Source organism: Ranitomeya imitator, chromosome 2, assembly GCF_032444005.1.
Source record: "Ranitomeya imitator isolate aRanImi1 chromosome 2, aRanImi1.pri, whole genome shotgun sequence".
In the NCBI taxonomy this organism is placed as follows: domain Eukaryota; kingdom Metazoa; phylum Chordata; class Amphibia; order Anura; family Dendrobatidae; genus Ranitomeya; species Ranitomeya imitator.
Window position 1 is genome coordinate 176,984,042 of NC_091283.1, and position 21,863 is coordinate 177,005,904.

General features: G+C 43.5%; 1 protein-coding gene across 18 annotated transcripts in view; it reads left to right on the top strand.

Annotated features, from left to right (window-relative positions):
• Positions 1-21,863, top strand: part of DNM1 (dynamin 1) — a 166,107-nt gene that overhangs the window by 106,399 nt on the left and 37,845 nt on the right. For 9 of the 18 annotated variants that reach the window (XM_069748080.1, XM_069748073.1, XM_069748079.1 and 6 more), the window contains exons 11-15: positions 1,488-1,574; positions 2,028-2,098; positions 3,732-3,783; positions 5,206-5,217; positions 11,332-11,445. In XM_069748080.1, the coding sequence (XP_069604181.1) occupies positions 1,488-1,574; positions 2,028-2,098; positions 3,732-3,783; positions 5,206-5,217; positions 11,332-11,445 (336 nt within the window). The remainder of the gene's footprint in view (positions 1-1,487; positions 1,575-2,027; positions 2,099-3,731; positions 3,784-5,205; positions 5,218-11,331; positions 11,446-21,863) is intronic. The other 9 variants (XM_069748084.1, XM_069748077.1, XM_069748083.1 and 6 more) reach the window with 1 other exon arrangement.

The following is a 21,863-nucleotide window of genomic DNA, read 5'->3' on the forward strand; positions in this document are numbered from 1 at the left end:
ATAATGGACAGATGCCGTGATCTCCTTGGCTAAATAGTTGGAAGGTCAATGTCTAGATTTGGTCCACTGTACATAGTGGCCCCTTCTGAAAAAAAAAAAAAATGGATGTACTTCTTGGTAATGGTCCATACTATGTTGGCTATCCCATCCAAGGACAAAAACAATGTTTTCCTTTACCCTTGTGGGAAAGAAGGGTGACAAGATCATGAGACCAATTCCTTCACCCTATGAAGGTGGAAAATCTTGTTGTGGGTCTCCACCATCCATTGGTGAAATATTTGGCCAAACTGATTTGGGATGCCCAATGCCCACTTTGCATACTTTGCATATTTCCATTAATTTGCAAAAATTATTTAGCTGTGCTCTCAATATCATACTTACCAAATTTGGGATGATTAGTCCTCGTCCACAGAGAAGGATCAGGAACATGACCCTGAAGAGCCAGGTGACTCCCCCAAATTACCACTTTGGATGTCGTTTAGCCATGCCACATCCTTCCTGCAGACTAGTTGGCGGGATTGTTGGCAATTATGCAAATCAGCAGGGTATATCAGGGGCCACCTACCCAATTTTCCCCAAATTATGCCCAACTATGGGGTCAATTTAGTCAACAGTACCTTCTCCAAAAAAAATCTCAGTTACATTAAATGGCATTTTTTTCAATCAATAAATCTATTATTTTTGTAATTCTCTAGAGCAGCCTTTTTTCTGTTTCTGAGCTTGCATAGAATTTTGTTTCCATTATATAAGTGAGATGAACTGTTCTTTGATTATAGTTGACAGCCCTGTCTGGATAATTGGGAGCAGGGATTGCCGCTGCATAGATGAGCATGTTGTAAAGTTTGTGCTGTCCCTAAAGGGAAGATTTCCGGGATTTCCTTAATAATATGGATTCCAGTTTTTGTACATCTTGGCTTCCCCTCTAGGAAACAGGAAGCCATGTTATGAGAGCCTGGGAATTTCAGCAGGAAATCACAATAACCTTAAAAGAAATCCCAAAATATCACAAAACAATTCCTGGGGACAAAGATTATTGCTGGGCATAGTCACCTCTACTCATTGGGCTTTAGAGGAAAGTGTTACTTATTGGGCAGAAAAGACCTAAGCGGGAATATCCTTTATTTTATCCAAAATTTGAACATAAGCAGAAAGCAAGACCCAGACGTAAAGGAGAGGGCTGAAAAGGAAAAATCAAAATGGGCCTCCACTAGTGGGCAGCCCCATGGACCCAGCTAGTACATTTTGGTACATGCCTTCATAACTGACCTTAGAAAGTGATCTACTCGGCTTATGGGGCTTATGTAGGGTGCCCATGGGGAAGTAGGGTTGGGCCAAAGTCTTCATGAGTGCCCCAAATTAGAATCTTCCTCTGTAGGTCCTGGGTTTGGTAGGATTACCAGTACTTTTAGATTTACGGCTTCCATCTTCATTGACTTTTCTGTGTATGAGAACCTTTGTCCCACACCGATCTGTGCTTCTTTCCACAGCTAAGTCAGTACCCCCATCTTCGGGAGGAGATGGAGAGAATTGTGACTACGCACATCCGGGAGAGAGAAGGGCGCACTAAAGAACAGGTGAGAAACTCGGGATGGGAGGAGGGATGCTTGTCTGTACTGGGTGCTATTTGGGGATGGGAGGAGGGATGCTTGTCTGAACTGGGTGCTATTTGGGGATGGGTTTGGGGGATACTTGTCTGAACTGGGTGCTATTTGGGGATGGGAGGAGGGATGCATGTCTGAACTGGGTGCTATTTGGGGATGGGAGGAGGGGAACTTGTCTGAACTGGGTGCTATTTGGGATATTCTTGCTGACCATGTTAGCTAGAGTCTGATTGGGTAAACTTTGACAATTTTGGTTAATCACTCCAGCCTAGGTTCTCTTCCTGCGGTATGTGTTCCCATAGGACACATCCATGACTCAAGGTGCACCCGCACTGTCCTAACAATACCGCATACTACTCAGGACATGATGCGATAAGTTGTGGTGCGTCCGCATTCATTTCTGTCTGCTCTCCTCTCTCCACACAGGTCATGCTGCTGATTGACATTGAACTCTCCTACATGAACACAAACCATGAAGATTTCATTGGCTTTGCTAAGTAAGACTGCAGCTGTAGTAACTGAGCATAACACAAGTGCGCAAAGAGAAGGGACAGTAATTACCAGTCACTGGCACTCTGGAGCCTTCTACCTCGTCCCCTAATTCTATATTCTTCATAATGTGCAATGTTATAGTTATCACTGCTAATGACTCCCCTTCTTCACTACCACCACCTCTACACCTCTACACTCTTTCTTGGTTCCTTTTCTTCTTATTTTCCTTTCAACCTCTCCTTTCTTCCATCTCTCCTTTCTGCTTTTTCTTTCTGCCTTCATCTATCATTTCTTTTCTTTCTTCTTTTTTTCCTTCCCTTTCTTCCTATTTCTCATCCTATCTTTTTTCTTTTTTCTCTTAAATGTATTCCTCCCTTTTTCCTCCTTCCCTTCTCCCTTTAGTTATCCTACCCTTCATGACTTATTTTCCCTTTTTCTTTCAATTTCTGCCTTCCCTCATCCATCCCTTCCCACCTCAATCTTCTTGCTCTTTGTCCCTTATTTACCTCCACCTTCCCTTCTCCTTTTAGTCTTCCCACTTCTCTCGACTTTCTTTTTTTCCTTCCTTCCCTCCTTTTTTCTTTCTTTTTCTATTTCTTCCCTCCTCCATTTCTTATTTCCTTATATTGTCTCTATCGTCCAACACTTTATTTCCTCTCGTATTTCTTGTTTCTTCCTTCCTTTTGTCATTCATCCCCTTTTACTTTCCTTCGTTATTTCCTTTTGTGCCTTTATTCTTCCTTTCCTAGCTACTTTTCTTTCTTCCCCTCTTCATCTTTACATTCTTCTTCCATGCCTTTCTTTCTTCCTTCTTCCACGTTTCTATCATTTCTACCTTCCATCCTTCATGCTTTCTTTCTTCCATCCTTTTTCCTTCTCCTTCCCTTGGGTCCTGCTTTCCTTCCCTTGTAAATCAGTTACAAATAAAGTTGAGAATCTGCCCATCCACAGCCCCTCAATACTATCAGCGCAGAATGACTGTTCAAACCAAGCACAGGCACTCGGTGCATTATGGTGAGGCCAATCATTTAAGTGCACCTTCCCTCCTTCTTGATTTCTCTCTCCACCCCCACTGACTTCATAGGGCCAGAGAAAGGCAGAGATAGAGGGAAAACAATTAGGTGGGGCGGTGCACTTAAATGATTGGCTCCGCCATGATGCACCAAGCATCTGTGCTTGGTTTGAACAGTCATTGTGTGCTGACAGAGTCCCTTTAAAGCTCACTCTTCTGATATCTATGCCACTCTCCGCCTAGCCTGCAGCCAGCACTACCATCATCTGGAGTATTTCCTACGCAGACTCCAAGGTAGCTGCTGACAACACTACTTGGCTGTCATGTGGCAGGGACAGATTGGAGGATGATTGGTGGAGTTCTGTAGATGATCAACCTCAAAGTTATGAGATAAGACTTTAGGAAGCAAGAGCATTATCGAAATTCTAAAAAAAATGATTTTTCTGCTCCGTGGAACTGACTGTCCAACTAATCAGACAATCACATTCTACCAATGGCAAAATCAAAGGCTTCAGATAAAACACCTGTACATATGATTCCCGCCATCCATTCATTTGGTTGAAGGGTCCTCGGTCCGTGACAGGTTTGCAGGGACAGGTAACCAGATCGTGTGCTTTTCCTTGTAGTGCGCAGCAGAGGAGCAGCCAAATGAATAAGAAAAAAGCCTCCGGAAACCAGGTGAGGATAAGATATATCCTAATGTATGGATGTCCGAATCTCACAGCAGATGCACGGCCTGTTCTCATCCATTAGACCATAGATAAAGTGTGCACTGGGTATATTGGAAGACTTCCCTTACAAATCAACCTTTCCTTATAATGCCCCAATGAGATCTTGGGCTCCCATTGCAAAAAAATGGACCCTACTTATATACTCTTGGCTGAATAAAGACTCCCAAGCCAGAGCCTTGGTCTGCTCCATTGTGCCAGGTGATGATGCCATTCCTGCACCACCTCACTAACCTCATTGCAAGTCAGGATGATATGAAACTTCTTTATCCCTCCATTGCAGGAAAGACCCTTAGTCCAGTATCCCTTTCCTATATTTTACTTACTACTTCCCTGTTGTGTGTTTCTAACATTCAATTAGGGGCTGTATGGCGCAAATTACCACCCATAGTATAGGGGTATATAGGGGAAATAAGCAAACTTTAAAGAGGACCTGTCACTCGACAGAAATATGTAATTTTTTGACCTAATCTAAATGCTGATGTTGTCCTGAATCCAGCATTGTTTTTCTTTTCTTCCTGTGCCCCTCGGTTCCTGAGATATGGCCTCCTTTTCCATCTATATAAATCTGGGCTTTGAAGCTAAGGGGGCGTGCCCATCAAAAAGAATAGTTTATGAGCACGCCCACTTAGCTAACAAGGCTAGATTTACATAAAGGGAAGATGGGGCCTTATCTCAGGAATGGAGAGGCGCAGGAACAAAAGAAAAACAGCGCCGGATTCAAGAGAACAGCCACAATTACACCAGGTAAGAAAACCACATATTTATGGCAAGTGACAGATCCCTTTTAAATGCAGTACCATCTTTCACCATTGACATAATAAAGATTTTCCTTAGATACCAATGTAACAGTGCCCCTCTTCTGATTTAAAACAGATCACTTATATAAGAAATGCAATAACTTTGGAATTAAGCTTTCCATACGCATGGCAGAGCCTTCTTTTAAATTGACAAGAAGAGTCCTTTATCCGTATAAATCACAAAAGTCCTTTAATATGACCCCATGTTTTACTTAACCAATAGACGTCTTGATTGAGCTGTGGTGGTGTCTTTATTTTTTCCTGTATCTGTGGTATAATATAGAACTTTGAGGCCTTTTCGGGTAATATCACTTATCAGTGTCAGGCTGACCATGTCATTAAGCTGCGGCCATTTACAGTGCAAACACATCATGGACCGCAGGCTTGGCGAGTGTGTCCGTGTGTGCGAGGTGAGAGTGAGCCGGACGATGGGCATGTCATGCACGGGCTGTGGAATATGCAGCGACTCATAATTGGTTCTGCACCCGCGCTGCTAGTAATGTATATCCCTCTTCTTCTGCTCCCATCTCTCCTGTCCGCTCTGCTGCTGTTGCTATGGTTACCCTGTGCAGGATGAGATCCTGGTGAGTAGTCAGGCAGCGGCTGAAAGCACAACATGGAGGAAGTGCATCCGGGCAGCTACAGGCAGACGTTCCCATCACCCTATATGCATTGACCAAGTTCTTGGACTGTTTCTAAGAAAGCTGGGCGGTAAACACTATGGTTGCCATCACAGCTTTGACCATGCGGATCTTTCACTGGGTCAAAAGTGCGCAGTTTTTACTGTTACTTTATGCACACTGCTCCCCTGAGTATTCTGCTTTTCTCTTTTTTTCCCCAATCTGCCATATGGTTCCAGAGATATGAGCCTTTTTATTTAATAATATTGTCTTCGCAAGGGGAGCATGACTCACAGGATCCTCAGGGTCGTGTCTTTAGGCTGCTCTGCATAATTACCCTGTGAGATACGCCCCCATAAAAATTACCAGAAAATAAAAAGGTCTATATCTCTGGAACCATTAAAAAAAAATAAGAGGAAAGGCCTGGCCACTTTTGACCCAGTGCCCAGTCTTTTTTAAAGGGACCCTTTCTAGAAATTCACATCTTCTTCCTATATCATATCAGTCTTATTTTAAGAACCCAAAAGAAGTGGAGTTTAATCACTCCTCCCAAGTGTCTGGTTTAAGGAGACTTGAATATTCCAAGTATACCTATAGATAGGTTTTCCTTTCTGAAAAGCTGGGTGACGGACCCTATTTTTGCCTAGCTTTCCCAGAGTCAGATATACCGTATGTCATAGAAGAGGACAATCAAGGACTTACAAGTAAATGGGTAACATCTGGAGTAATAGATGATTCTGGCAATGTATATGTGTGTGCGGAACGTATCCTCAGTTTACCTCACATGGTCTTCTGCGATGAATCATAAGAACATATGGTCAGGGCTACATTAAAAGGGGGGACTGTCTCTTTAAATTGACTCTGCGCAGGCCCAGATGCACTGTCTCCTCGTGTTCAGTCCCCCAGCTCCTGTGTGTCCTCATCTCCTTTCCTACTGTTCCTTTCCTTCTATTAACCTGCGTTTAAGACCAGAATTATAACCGCTTGCATCGTGATTCAGGTCATGATGTTCCATGATTAACCTGGGGGCCATCCTAATATTAGCATAATAACCAGACATTCCCTGCAAATCCAGCTTTAGACTCCATCCACGTAATGGTGGTCTGTCACCTTGGGTGTATTGCTGACTTTTGGCTAATTACAATATAAATATGATGAATATGGATTATATCTGCCACATATTTTCATTAAAAAAAATTGTTTTTTTCTTAAAGGGAAATTGTAAAAAAAAAATCATCAGTGAAGTCCTCATCATGTCTTCTTTCTATTTTCAGCTTAGTGACAACTGTTTTGGGTTGCGACTCAACTATTCCATATTCATGATAGGCTTTTTTTGTAATCTAAGAAACCTAGTGGACCTCTTCTCCCATCTCGTAAAGTGTTGGCATAGAGCTAGCAGATGATCCTCCCTTTAGAGACCCCGCAGAGTATAAAGTGTTCAAGGCTAGTATAGAGTTGCAACAAATACAGGCCGAATTCTGGAGTCCCAGTTTCAGGATCGGATATGGGACTCTTGACCCGAACTCGCCAGTCCTACAGGCATTCATGGTGGAGACTGGAAATGGCAGTCTATACATGGACCACGTTTCATCAACGTCCAAATTCAACCTTACTAGTTTGCTCCTGCGCAGCAGTGCTATGGTCACTTGACCGTGCAGCTAGCTGCAGTATGGCCCTATACAAGTGAGTGGGGAGCGCTGCTCTGCAGACAAACCCACCACTTTTTAAGATAATTTTAGATGACATGCCTATGGCTGATATTTAGGTACTCTTTGCTCTGGTTTATGCAAGATGCCCCTAGCAGACCTCTTATGGCGGACATGTGCCCTAGCAGCGCGCTTGGATAGCGGCTAGCTTGGTGAGACAACCCGACATGAGTCATTTAAGGTTTAGGATTGCTATTATGGCTTGGAAATCTAGATAGCGTGGCGTTGAATATCTCACATTCTGCAATTCCATCCACGCTATCTACTATTCAGGGGATGAGTAGTGTTCAGATTACAGATCCAGGTACCGGCCAACCGACACCGGATAGTAGGGCCATCCGCAGCCTCTTGTGGAAGAGAGCTTGCTTGTATCCCATTGCTTGGCTTGGCGCTAAACAATATGGCCACTGTTTTGTGCCTGTGCTGGTGTATGGATTTGCATTCTTTCTTTTTTTTTTGCTTGATGGGTGTGCATGCATTTCCTAATCATGCTTTGTCACGCAACACAATGATAACCCCCATCATCACTCACGCTCAGCTTTTCCTCATGTGGCCTCATTCCCATGTGATGTGACAACCATGACTAGAGTGAGAAGGGGCGTATGTAGTGGAGAGGGGCTACCATAGCACCAACCACATCCACAAGCCATGGACTGGTTCACCTCCCCCATCAGTAGAGGCCCTAAATGATGGGGTACTCACACAAGTTCTATGGGGAGGTTCTCACAGTCTCAAAAAAATAGAAAATTGGGCCATCGTGATCTGGTCTTCCTCTCTCTCCAATGGTCTAAAAGCCGCCCCAGGGCCTTCCTCTATAGCACAGACGCCCATCTCACTTCATCTTACTAACGTATGGTTGAATGTAACTAGCCATGTCCGATACAAAAAGCTCTAAAATGTTGAACAATGGCTGTATTATCTTAAAGGGGTTGTCTACTCTTAGAAACAATGGCTGTTTTTTTTTTTTTCAGAAATGGTTACAGACCTATCCATGGTTTGTTCGTGATATTACAGCTCTGCTCCATTGGAGTGAATGAAGCTGAGCTGCAATACCAAATACAACCTGCAGAGAGGTGGGGTCCTATATCAAATACAACCTGCAGAGAGGTGGGGTCCTATATCAAATACAAACTGCAGAGAGGTGTGGTCCTATATCAAATACAACCTGCAGAGAGGTGGGGTCCTATATCAAATACAACCTGCAGAGAGGTGGGGTCCTATATCAAATACAAACTGCAGAGAGGTGTGGTCCTATATCAAATACAACCTGCAGAGAGGTGGGGTCCTATATCAAATACAACCTGCAGAGAGGTGGGGTCCTATATCAAATACAACCTGCAGAGAGGTGGGGTCCTATATCAAATACAACCTGCAGAGAGGTGGGGTCCTATATCAAATACAAACTGCAGAGAGGTGGGGTCCTATATCAAATACAACCTGCAGAGAGGTGGGGTCCTATATCAAATACAAACTGCAGAGAGGTGTGGTCCTATATCAAATACAACCTGCAGAGAGGTGGGGTCCTATATCAAATACAACCTGCAGAGAGGTGGGGTCCTATATCAAATACAAACTGCAGAGAGGTGTGGTCCTATATCAAATACAACCTGCAGAGAGGTGGGGTCCTATATCAAATACAACCTGCAGAGGGGTGGGGTCCTATATCAAATACAACCTGCAGAGAGGTGGGGTCCTATACCAAATACAACCTGCAGAGAGGTGGGGTCCTATATCAATTACAACCTGCAGAGAGGTGGGGTCCTATATCAAATACAACCTGCAGAGAGGTGGGGTCCTATATCAATTACAACCTGCAGAGAGGTGGGGTCCTATACCAAATACAACCTGCAGAGAGGTGGGGTCCTATACGAAATACAACCTGCAGAGAGGTGGGGTCCTATATATGAAATACAACCTGCAGAGAGGTGGGGTCCTATATCAATTACAACCTGCAGAGAGGTGGGGTCCTATACCAAATACAACCTGCAGAGAGGTGGGGTCCTATACGAAATACAACCTGCAGAGAGGTGGGGTCCTATACCAAATACAACCTGCAGAGAGGTGGGGTCCTATACCAAATACAACCTGCAGAAAGGTGGGGTCCTATACCAAATACAACCTGCAGAGAGGTGGGGTCCTATACGAAATACAACCTGCAGAGAGGTGGGGTCCTATACCAAATACAACATGCAGAGAGGTGGGGTCCTATACCAAATACAACCTGCAGAGAAATGGGGTCCTATATCAAATACAACCTGCAGAGAGGTGGGGTCCTATACCAAATACAACCTGCAGAGAGATGGGGTCCTATACCAAATACAACCTGCACAGAGGTGGGGTCCTATAGCAAATACAACTTGCAGAGAGGTGGGGTCCTATATCAAATACAACCTGCAGAGAGGTGGGGTCCTATATCAAATACAACCTGCAGAGAGGTGGGGTCCTATTTCAATTACAAACTGCAGAGAGGTGGGGTCCTATATCAAATACAACCTGCAGAGAGGTGGGGTCCTATATCTAATACAACCTGCAGAGAGGTGGGGTCCTATATCAAATACAACCTGCAGAGAGGTGGGGTCCTATATCAAATACAACCTGCAGAGAGGTGGGGTCCTATACCAAATACAACCTGCAGAGAGGTGGGGTCCTATACCAAATACAACCTGCAGAGAGGTTTGGTCCTATATCAAATACTACCTGCGGAGAGGTGGGGTCCTATATCAAATACAACCTGCAGAGAGGTGGGGTCCTATACCAAATACAACCTGCAGAGAGGTGGGGTCTGTAATGTCCACACGGTGTAAGGAATTTAAGAAAGAGTAAGCTTTAACTGTATTTTATTCTTCTCTTTTCCTCCAGAACACAGCATAACAGCAGCATAAGATTTCCTCCTCAGGCTAGAACTGAAACAGAAACTACACTCAACTCCCGCCCTCGCTTTCTTAAAGAGACAGATCTAATTCTTATACATTACAGGGTCCTATATCAAATACAACCTGCAGAGAGGTGGGGTCCTATATCAATTACAACCTGCAGAGAGTTGGGGTCCTATATCAAATACAACCTGCAGAGAGGTGGGGTCCTATACCAAATACAACCTGCAGAGAGGTGGGGTCCTATATCAAATACAACCTGCAGAGAAGTGGGGTCCTATATCAAATACAACCTGCAGAGAGGTGGGGTCCTATATCAAATACAACCTGCAGAGAGTTGGGGTCCTATATCAAATACAACCTGCAGAGAGGTGGGGTCCTATACCAAATACAACCTGCAGAGAGGTGGGGTCCTATATCAAATACAACCTGCAGAGAAGTAGGGTCCTATATCAAATACAACCTGCAGAGAGGTGGGGTCCTATATCAAATACAACCTGCAGAGAGTTGGGGTCCTATATCAAATACAACCTGCAGAGAGGTGGGGTCCTATACCAAATACAACCTGCAGAGAGGTGGGGTCCTATACCAAATACAACCTGCAGAGAGGTGGGGTCCTATACCAAATACAACCTGCAGAGAGGTGGGGTCCTATAGCAAATACAACCTGCAGAGAGGTGGGGTCCTATATCAATTACAACCTGCAGAGAGGTGGGGTCCTATATCAAATACAACCTGCAGAGAGGTGGGGTCCTATATCAAATACAACCTGCAGAGAGGTGGGGTGCTTTTTCTTTAACAAGGCAGCCATATTTATCTAATTCTGAAAAACCCCTTTAACTTTCACGGCTTTTGGTAACCTTAAAGGAACCTTATCAGGACAATTTTACTACTTAAATTAATGGTACGGCTGTACAAGCCATATAACCACATTAAACATGATCCCTGTCTTGTAGTAATCTGATGTTCCAGTGTTAATAAACTGAGCTTTGAAGCCATATGCTAATTAACCAGGAAGTGCACTAGTTCATAGACACACCCCAGTTGTACTTTCTGGCTAATTTGCACATGGTTTCCAAGCTCTATTTCTCAGTATTGGCACATCCGATTACTACAAGACAAGTATCGCTTGTATTGTGGTTCTAAGACCTATGCAGCGATACTATTGGTGTCAGTAGTAAAATCGTCCTCCAAGGCATCCTTTAAGAAAAGGCAATGGACCAACTTCCATAGGCCATACGGTGGCTTTACATATCCATCAAGCCACAAGATACCCAATCGTTCCTCCATGTTCTGTCGTTTCTTTATTCCTTGTGGTTTTCTATATCTGTGTGGCTTTATTTGCATGCAGAGTGATTTGGAAATTGAAGGTGATTCTCAGTAAACCACAATCCTTAGCAATTGCTAACAAATGAAGGTTGGGAAGACGGGTTTATGTTAACACTAATTCCTTTTGACCCCTTTCCCTACTAGCAATGATGGGATGTTTTGTCCGGCAGGTCATTCGGAAGGGATGGCTGACCATCAACAACATTGGGATAATGAAGGGAGGTTCCAAGGAGTATTGGTTTGTGCTGACTGCTGAGAACCTATCCTGGTACAAAGACGATGAGGTATGTACAATGGTTCTCCGTGCCGCCATACCGTGACATCTGCACACTAATAGATGGTATATACAATGAGTGCCAGTCAATGTTCTTCAATACCAATGTAGAATCATTGAGGTAGGAGTATTATGTATGTAGTATGTACATGTGACTGCACCAGCAGAATAGTGAGTGCAGCTCTGGGGTATAATACAGGAGGTAACTCAGGATCAGTAATGTAATGTTTGTACACAGTGACTGCACCAGCAGAATAGTGAGTGCAGCGCTGGGGTATAATACAAAATGTAACTCAGGATCTGTACAGGATCAGTACTGTAATGTATGTACACAGTGACTGCACCAGCAGAATAGTGAGTGCAGCTCTGGAGTATAATACTGGATGTAACTCAGGATCAGTAATGTAATGTATGTACACTGTGACTGCACCAGCAGAATAGTGAGTGCAGCTCTGGAGTATAATACAGGATGTAACTCAGGATCAGTACAGGATCAGTAATGTAATGTATGTATACAGTGACTGTACCAGCAGAATAGTGAGTGCAGCTCTGGGGTATAATACAGGAGGTAACTCAGGATCAGTAATGTAATGTTTGTACACAGTGACTGCACCAGCAGAATAGTGAGTACAGCTCTGGGGTATAATACAAAATGTAACTCAGGATCTGTACAGGATCAGTACTGTAATGTATGTACACAGTGACTGCACCAGCAGAATAGTGAGTGCAGCTCTGGAGTATAATACTGGATGTAACTCAGGATCAGTAATGTAATGTATGTACACTGTGACTGCACCAGCAGAATAGTGAGTGCAGCTCTGGAGTATAATACAGGATGTAACTCAGGATCAGTACAGGATCAGTAATGTAATGTATGTACACAGTGACTGCACCAGCAGAATAGTGAGTGCAGCTCTGGGGTATAATAATGGATGTAACTCATGATCAGTAATGTAATGTATGTACACTGTGACTGCACCAGCAGAATAGTGAGTGCAGCTCTGGAGTATAATACAGGATGTAACTCAGGATCAGTACAGGGTGAGTAATGTGATGTTTGTACACAGGGACTGCACCAGCAGAATAGTGAGTGCAGCTCTGGGTTATAATACAGGATGTAACTCAGGATCAGTACAGGATCAGTAATGTAATGTATGTACACAGTGACTCCACCAGCAGAATATTGAGTGCAGCTCTGGGGTATAATGCAGAATGTAACTCAGGATCAGTACAGGATCAGTAATGTAATGTATGTACACAGTGACTGCACCAGCAGAATAGTGAGTGCGGCTCTGGAGTATAATACAGGATGTAACTCAGGATCAGTACAGGATCAGTAATGTAATGTATGTACACAGTGACTCCACCAGCAGAATAGTGAGTGCAGCTCTGGGGTATAATGCAGAATGTAACTCAGGATCAGTACAGGATCAGTAATGTAATGTATGTACACAGTGACTGCACCAGCAGAATAGTGAGTGCGGCTCTGGAGTATAATACAGGATGTAACTCAGGATCAGTACAGGATCAGTAATGTAATGTTTGTACACAGTGACTGCACCAGCAGAATAGTGAGTGCAGCGCTGGGGTATAATACAAAATGTAACTCAGGATCTGTACAGGATCAGTACTGTAATGTATGTACACAGTGACTGCACCAGCAGAATAGTGAGTGCAGCTCTGGAGTATAATACTGGATGTAACTCAGGATCAGTAATGTAATGTATGTACACTGTGACTGCACCAGCAGAATAGTGAGTGCAGCTCTGGAGTATAATACAGGATGTAACTCAGGATCAGTACAGGATCAGTAATGTAATGTTTGTACACAGTGACTGCACCAGCAGAATAGTGAGTGCAGCGCTGGGGTATAATACAAAATGTAACTCAGGATCTGTACAGGATCAGTACTGTAATGTATGTACACAGTGACTGCACCAGCAGAATAGTGAGTGCAGCTCTGGAGTATAATACTGGATGTAACTCAGGATCAGTAATGTAATGTATGTACACTGTGACTGCACCAGCAGAATAGTGAGTGCAGCTCTGGAGTATAATACAGGATGTAACTCAGGATCAGTACAGGATCAGTAATGTAATGTATATATACAGTGACTGTACCAGCAGAATAGTGAGTGCAGCTCTGGGGTATAATACAGGAGGTAACTCAGGATCAGTAATGTAATGTTTGTACACAGTGACTGCACCAGCAGAATAGTGAGTACAGCTCTGGGGTATAATACAAAATGTAACTCAGGATCTGTACAGGATCAGTACTGTAATGTATGTACACAGTGACTGCACCAGCAGAATAGTGAGTGCAGCTCTGGAGTATAATACTGGATGTAACTCAGGATCAGTAATGTAATGTATGTACACTGTGACTGCACCAGCAGAATAGTGAGTGCAGCTCTGGAGTATAATACAGGATGTAACTCAGGATCAGTACAGGATCAGTAATGTAATGTATGTACACAGTGACTGCACCAGCAGAATAGTGAGTGCAGCTCTGGGGTATAATAATGGATGTAACTCATGATCAGTAATGTAATGTATGTACACTGTGACTGCACCAGCAGAATAGTGAGTGCAGCTCTGGAGTATAATACAGGATGTAACTCAGGATCAGTACAGGGTCAGTAATGTGATGTTTGTACACAGGGACTGCACCAGCAGAATAGTGAGTGCAGCTCTGGGTTATAATACAGGATGTAACTCAGGATCAGTACAGGATCAGTAATGTAATGTATGTACACAGTGACTCCACCAGCAGAATAGTGAGTGCAGCTCTGGGGTATAATGCAGAATGTAACTCAGGATCAGTACAGGATCAGTAATGTAATGTATGTACACAGTGACTGCACCAGCAGAATAGTGAGTGCGGCTCTGGGGTATAATACAGGATATAACTCCGGATCAGTAATATAATGTATGTACACAGTGACTGCACCAGCAGAATAGTGAGTGCAGCTCTGGAGTATAATACAGGATGTAACTCAGGATCAGTGCAGGATCAGTAATGTAATGTATGTACACAGTGACTGCACCAGCAGAATAGTGAGTGCAGCTCTGGAGTATAATACAGGATGTAACTCAGGATCAGTACAGGATCAGTAATGTAATGTATGTACACAGTGACTGCACCAGCAGAACAGTGAGTGCAGCTCTGGAGTATAATACAGGATGTAACTCAGGATCAGTGCAGGATCAGTAATGTAATGTATGTACACAGTGACTGCACCAGCAGAATAGTGAGTGCAGCTCTGGAGTATAATACAGGATGTAACTCAGGATCAGTAATGTAATGTATGTACACAGTGAATCCACCAGCAGAATAGTGAGTGCAGTTCTGGAGTATAATACAGGATGTAACTCAGGATCAGTAATGTACTGTATGTACACAGTGACTGTACCAGCAGAATAGTGAGTGCAGCTCTGGGGTATAATACAAGATGTAACTCAGGACCAGTACAGGATAAATATTGTAATGTAAATATGCAGTTATAAAATGTATAAAATAATGATCAGTGGTATACCGTATACCCTTTAAGAGGTATCAGTGATGTTTTGGGGTATTTTTCCTTCCCGATAGTACTATTATTAAGATGATCTATCCTGCATTTATTGCTTTTAGATGGCTTTATCTAGCCACTTCCAGCTCAGTAGACAGGTCTACAAAACGCCGACACCGCACTTCTGTATCCTCGTCTCTGCCTTGCCCAAAATTACTTACAGATGTACCATTTAGTTTTTTTTTCCTTTTGTGGAATTTCCTCCTTAAATTCTTCCCGGCATAATTTGCTTATTTTCAGACTCCGCACCCTCATTCGCAAGTGCTGGAGATACGTCACCTAGAACAGTCCTCTGGTTTTTTTTTTCTAATTTCTAGATACACTTTTGGGATAGTGTCCTGGACCTGAGTGTGGGTGAAATAATCCAAACTGACCGTATCTTGGCCGTAATAAAGGTGCAGAAACTGGCCAATAGCCAGCTGTTTAGTAGAGCATAATTTCACATTTGTCTTTAAAGCAATATGTCCCAAGTCACCACTTAAAGGGGCGGTTGCACATCTGCTGGAGGTTTGCCATAGGCAGTAATTGGAAACATGCGCTGGGCTAGGTTTGTCCCGTGAGTTTTCCATGTGCCTCCTGCGCTCATATTTCATTCTTGTGCAGTAACCCTTTCCAAGAAGGAACACTCCAGTGATATGGAGTAATACTTGCAGAATTTTATAGCTCAGTCGTCTTTATGAATAGTCAAGATCATGCTGGCAGGGAGACAAAAAGTTCTGTTCGTGTAAAAAAAAAACCTCTTTTGTGTCACTTTGTGCTACAACATGGGTTTTAATTAAAATAAAAATTGCTGTTCGTAGGGGGTTTTCCATGTGAAGGGTCTCGGCAGATGTGGGGGTAATTTTTTTCCCACTTAGCCTAAAAATAATTTTTGCAAGTGGGCGTCATTAAAAATGTTGTACCGTTTGGCTTTTACATTCTCTCTTGTTTCTCTGCACATTGCTGACTGCAGGATGAGTTTACTGAGGATCCATCAGTGAGCTCATTCTCACTGGGAGTTTGGAACTTTTTTTTTGTGTAACTTTTTACATTTTTTTAAGAGCTCCACTCAGCTGATTTACCACCGCATCAAAGTTCGTCTCAACTTAGGTGGTCTCAGAGGAGTTCAGAAGAAGACAGACGAAAAGGCTACAAACGCTCCATCAGAACGGGCTCGCTGACGGATTCTCAGATAACTCATCTTGCAGCCAGCAATATACAGTGCATCACACAGGCCATAAATGGCAAATGATGCAACTTTTTTTTTATTGTAAAAATTATTTTTTTTATAGCCCAAAATATATGCATCTCATTAAAAATAAAAATGTCCCAGAAGGCGTCCTTATCCTTGAAAGGACTTGCGCAAGATTAGAAAAAAAGAACATGTCTTATTTTTAGTCAAAGCAGAACCACATCGGTCCATGGGTTGTGAGTGGTAGTGCAGCTCAGCCCCATTTACTTAGAGCTGAGCTGTAATACCAGACACAACCACAGGACAGGTGTGGCGCTGTTTCTGGAAGAAAGCAGGCATGTTTTTTTTCTAATTCTAGGAAAGTTTTCTAATCTAGACGTTCGATTTTTATGCTATTTTGATCATGTATTTTTTTTTTGTAGAAAAAGTATAAGGATTTTTGGGATAGGGTTTTTACGATATATTTTACACGTGTTCGAAGTATGCTTACAAATTTTTATATCATGAAAAGAGTACAAATAAGTACTGTATAAATGCAGTAAAGTGGGCAAGGAAAACAAAACAGTGGTGAACGGTTGCCATGATTGTACTTGTCAGAAACATAATAAAAAAAAAAACAAAGAAATTCTTAATTACTTTGACTGTTGCTATCTCTGGGAGCAGAATTAAAAAAAAAAAAAAACGAGAAAATTACAAAAAATGGCGTCATGCTGACAATTGAGTATTGATTTTTGACACAATTAAAGACCTATCAAAATTACAAAAAGAAAAAAAATTTTTTGACTTGATTCTGGTATATAGGCACTAATATACTGAAAATGGGTGCTCAGTTGACCAATTGGTTTTGGAGATATCGTGGCTACGGATTTGAAAAAAGTGGGTCACAGAAAAATGCATTAAAGTTTTTCCTACTGATTACACAGAGACGCGTTTAATTACGATCAATCAGCTACTCCAGGACCGTAGAGTGATCCTTCCTCGTGGAATAAAATTCCTGCAGAGCTCCTCTCTTTTCTGCGATGAGAGTTGTTGTCTCAATCGGAGTTAGACGAACGCCGCTCCGAGCGACTTAAACGAGCCTCGTCCCGAGTGCGCGCGTACATCCCCGCTTGATATCCAGTAGTCATTCCCAACACATCCATTACTTTAAGAATTGGCATAAATCCCTCATTAAAGATGATTGCCAAAAATGTAGCAATGTTCACCATCTTTACACCCGAATGCAGCAAAAAGTCCAACTTGAGTTAGTTGAGCGATTTGTTCTTTTACGTTTCTGCTCCTACACAACGCTCCAGGACATCATCATAAATTGGCTTTATTACCTCCGATACCTACTAACAGGTGGTTTGTCATGATGGAAGGTGGCTTCTGTACCTTCGACTTTATGCCACTTGCACCAGCTCTCTTTACCCGGTAGGCAGTTGTCATGTTACGGTTTATCATCGGTAGAACTTTTATGATCGTTCGTGGCCCATATTTCTTCCCTCATTTCCTTAATGGAGCCTGAATGTTTGCGAATAGCCAAGCCATAATACTTAGTGAGTCCACCAATAACTCTATCCAGCACCTTTGCCACCGATACCTTTGTTATTTTTTTCATATCGCGAAGTCTCATGCCCATTCTATTTTTCTATGTGGCTGACACATTAATTTTTCACGAGAGTAGCTTCATCTTCATACAGATTTGCATTTAATATTTCGGCAAATGTTTTGCTGTCCTAATCTCCAATATACTTTTCGTAAAGATCTTCCCCTGCGATCTCAAAAACATTTCCGTAATAGCGTTGCTCTCCATTTTACCCCCATTGCCTTCATGATTTATGGAGCACATTTCCTTGGGTGTTTCATACCATTCATCGTATCCCTCCATATTGTCATCCTTTTTTTAGTTTCACACACAGCCTACTTTCAACCACGGCATCGGCTACTTTTTCCAAATGTTTTCCAATTAGACTAGACACACCAAATAAAGATGGCAATCCTCTTTTCTCTCATGTTACTGGAAACTGTTAAATGTGATGCACAGTTTTCAGTTTCTTCATTCTTTTTTTTTCTTTGTCAACTGCTTGAGTTAAAATGTAATTGTACACCGCTGATGCTTCCATGTACAGTGGGTACAGAAAGTATCCAGACCCCTTTAAATTTTTCACTCTTTGTTTCATTGCAGTTGCAGCCATTTGGTACATTCAAAAAAAGTTATTTCTTTCATATTACTCTGCCCCCCATCTTGACTGAAAAAAAACAGAACTGTAGAAATTTTTGCAAATTTATTAAAAAAGAAAAACTGAAATATCACATGGTCATAAGTATTCACACCCTTTGCTCAGACACTCATATTTAAGTCACATGCTGTGCATTCCCTTGTGATCCTCCTTGAGATGGTTCTACTCCTCCATTGGAGTACAGCTTTGTTTAATTAAACTGATAGGACTTGATTTGGGAAGGCGCACACCTGTCTATATAAGACCTCACAGCTTACAGTGCATGTGGATCGCCCCCAGACACATGGCCACGCGTTTCGGTACCGGGCCTCTCTGGTTCGGTTCTGAGGCTGTCACGGTGGCTAGACCCGGTCCGCGACCCTGCTAAGGGGCGTCCAATAAAGGTGGTGCAGCCTGTCAGGGGTTCGTGACGCCACCTTTGGTGTTCAGTCAGGGTGACCGACGCTGCTATGGGGTCCACTGGGGTGATGGAATGGCAGCCGGATGGTATACCTTCCCACATGTGAAGTATGTCCCCAGGGCTTCCCAGTAAGGTAGATGGTGAAGGTGTGAGGTACAGTCAATAATGAGGACACAAGGTTGCAGTCTCTTTACCTCTTTACTGAAGGCTTCAGGATCCTCAGGCTTGGAGGTCTTCCGGGACCCTAGAGACGCCCCTCTCCCAATGTTGCCCCCTATGTCTTCGTAGGTGTCTTCGTAGGTGTAGTAAGGTAGACAGCCAACCTATGATTAACTGTCCAGCGGAGTTTGAAGTAAGGCCTGAAGTCAGTTACTCCTACGGTGTTCCGGCCACCAACTACGCGCCTCAGTAAGATGTTGCCTCTCTCTCTCTCGGCACAACTCTTACTGGCTCTCCTTTGTGCTTGATCTCGTTTACACGGTTCCACAATATCCTTCCCTTCGTGTCTCTTTCTTAGGATACCGCCGCAGGGTGTGCAGGCGCGGTTCCATTACGTTCTGTTCTGTTTGCTAGGCACCTGCCAGGTTCCCACGCCTGACAGGGACCCCCCCTGTGCCTTCTCCCTGCAACACCCCCTGCCACGGGATGTTGCCTGGATCCAACCCTGTCAGCTTCTGACTAACTTCCTCCCCAGCCCCTAGTTTTACCAGTGTGAGGAGTGGCCCAATAAATAAAGCCTTTTTCTCCCCCTAGTGGCCGGAGTGTGAAGTGTAATGTGTTCTGGTGATACCTGGTCAGGAGAACTCCTTAGTGCCATCAGACATACCGCCACTCCCCTTAGCGGCAGAGTGCCATACTGCAACGACCAGGTCTCTGGGGCGCTGCACATGTTAGACCAAATAAGAATCATGAGGTCAAAGGAACTGGCCACGGAGCTCAGAGACAGAATTGTGGCAAGGCACAGATCTGGTCAAGGTTACAACAGAATTTCTGCAGTACTCAAGGTTCCTAAGAGCTCAGTGGCCTCCATAATCCTTTTTTTTTTTTTTTTTTTTTTTTTTAATTCAAATAAATTTTTATTAAGAATAACAAGGCAATTAACATGTTACATTTACATTTTCAATATAGAGTATTTCCCCCCCTCCCCCTTCAAACAGCCCCCTTCGATCCCAAAGCCCCCCACCCCCACCCCACAAAGCAGCTCATCTTGTTAATTACTACCATCATTAAAACAATAGAGTATCTAATCCCTCAACCATTCGTATAAGCCACACTTCACATTACTATCCCATAGCAATCCATGGAGACCACATTTTATTGAACGTTTCAGTTTTCCCTTTCTTCTTATAAATCCCTTTTTCTAGTGTCAGGCCCTGTTTCACATACTGGAGGAACTCTCCTCTTGACGGCGGCTCTTCCCTAATCCAGTTTCTAGCTATCACCTTCCTAGCCATATACAACAATCTGGCTATAGCTATCTTTAGGTGTTTATCCACTCCAATCTCATCCACGCATCCCAACAAACAGACAACTGGATCCCTTGGCACCGTGCATCCATACGCACCTTCCATACGACTCAAAACTACCACCCAGAAGGCAGCCAACCTCGGACATGTCCACATTATATGGAAAATGTCTGCATCCGTAGACTTACACCTCGGACATTCAGAGTCATTACGCAATCCTGCCTTATATAGCACCATCGGAGACCTATAAACTCTGTGTATCACATAGAGCTGTGACAGTCTATACGGTTCACTCAGCGACAGTCTTGGGATCCATTCCAACACCGACTCCCAAGTCTCGTTATCTATTGGGCCCAAATCCCTTTCCCATTTAGCTCTTGCCATTATTGGAAACCCCAATAGAAAAGTGTGCAACAGATCCCTGTACAGAGTGGATATGACTCCTCCAGTCGTCCCATCATTACACACATACTCCAGTACTATATCACTTTGAATCCTAATACCTCCGTTCCTACCCTGAGCTCCAAAGGCATGCCTCATCCGCAAATATTGATACTCCCCTGCAGACCCAAGACCAAATTCCGCCTGCAATTGGGAAAATGATTTCAGTTCACCTTGTTCAATTATTTGATACACATACTGAATCCCTTTGCCCAACCACTCTATCAGTACCCCCAATGCCTCAATTTCTTTCAGATTGTTATTATGCCATAGCGGCGAGTATCTAGTCAAGTCCGTGATCCCACGTATGTGCCTCAATCTACTCCACAGCTTGCGTATCAACAGCAAAGTCGGATATAGCTTCCCCAAACTCTCCAAGGATCCATCCTCCAAACATTGCACCACTGGCCTTCTTTTTGTCACCACCTCCATCAACCGCTGTACTGCCCCAGATGACCCCTCATGCGCCCAGCCCCTTAAATGCTGACTCTGGGCTGCAAGAAAGTACAACTCAGGGTTAGGCAATGCCAGACCCCCATCATCGTTGGGTCGCTGAAGTGTCTCCAGTTTGATACGCGGATGCTGCCTCCCCCAAATCAGATTCCTAAACAGAGAGTTGATCTGTCTAAATTTCCCACGTGGTATCCAAACCGGCGCATTGTGAAGAATATACAGTATTTTCGGCATCAGAATCATTTTGATAAGATTCACCCTGCCTACCACAGACAAATGTAGCTTAAGCCATGCATCCGCTTTTGCCTTGAGGGCACCCAAGATTGGAGTCAGATTCTCATGTATATAGTCAGTGACCGGCATAGATACCCATATTCCCAGGTACATAAATTTACTCGTCACCTCCAGTCGCCCGTCCTCCAATGGCTCTCCATCCACATCGTCCACCTTAAACAAAATAGACTTACTCCAATTTATCCTAAGTCCCGACACTGATCCGAATCGTTCAATAATCCCAATGGCTCCCTCCAAGGATGCAACCGGGTCAGCCAGAAACAACAAAATATCATCCGCATACAACGCCACCCTTTCTTCAATCACCCCATATTTAAACCCCGTCATCTCATCAGACTGTCGAAGCGTAGCGGCCAGTGGTTCCACCGCCAGAGCAAACAAAAGGGGGGAAAGCGGACACCCCTGTCTC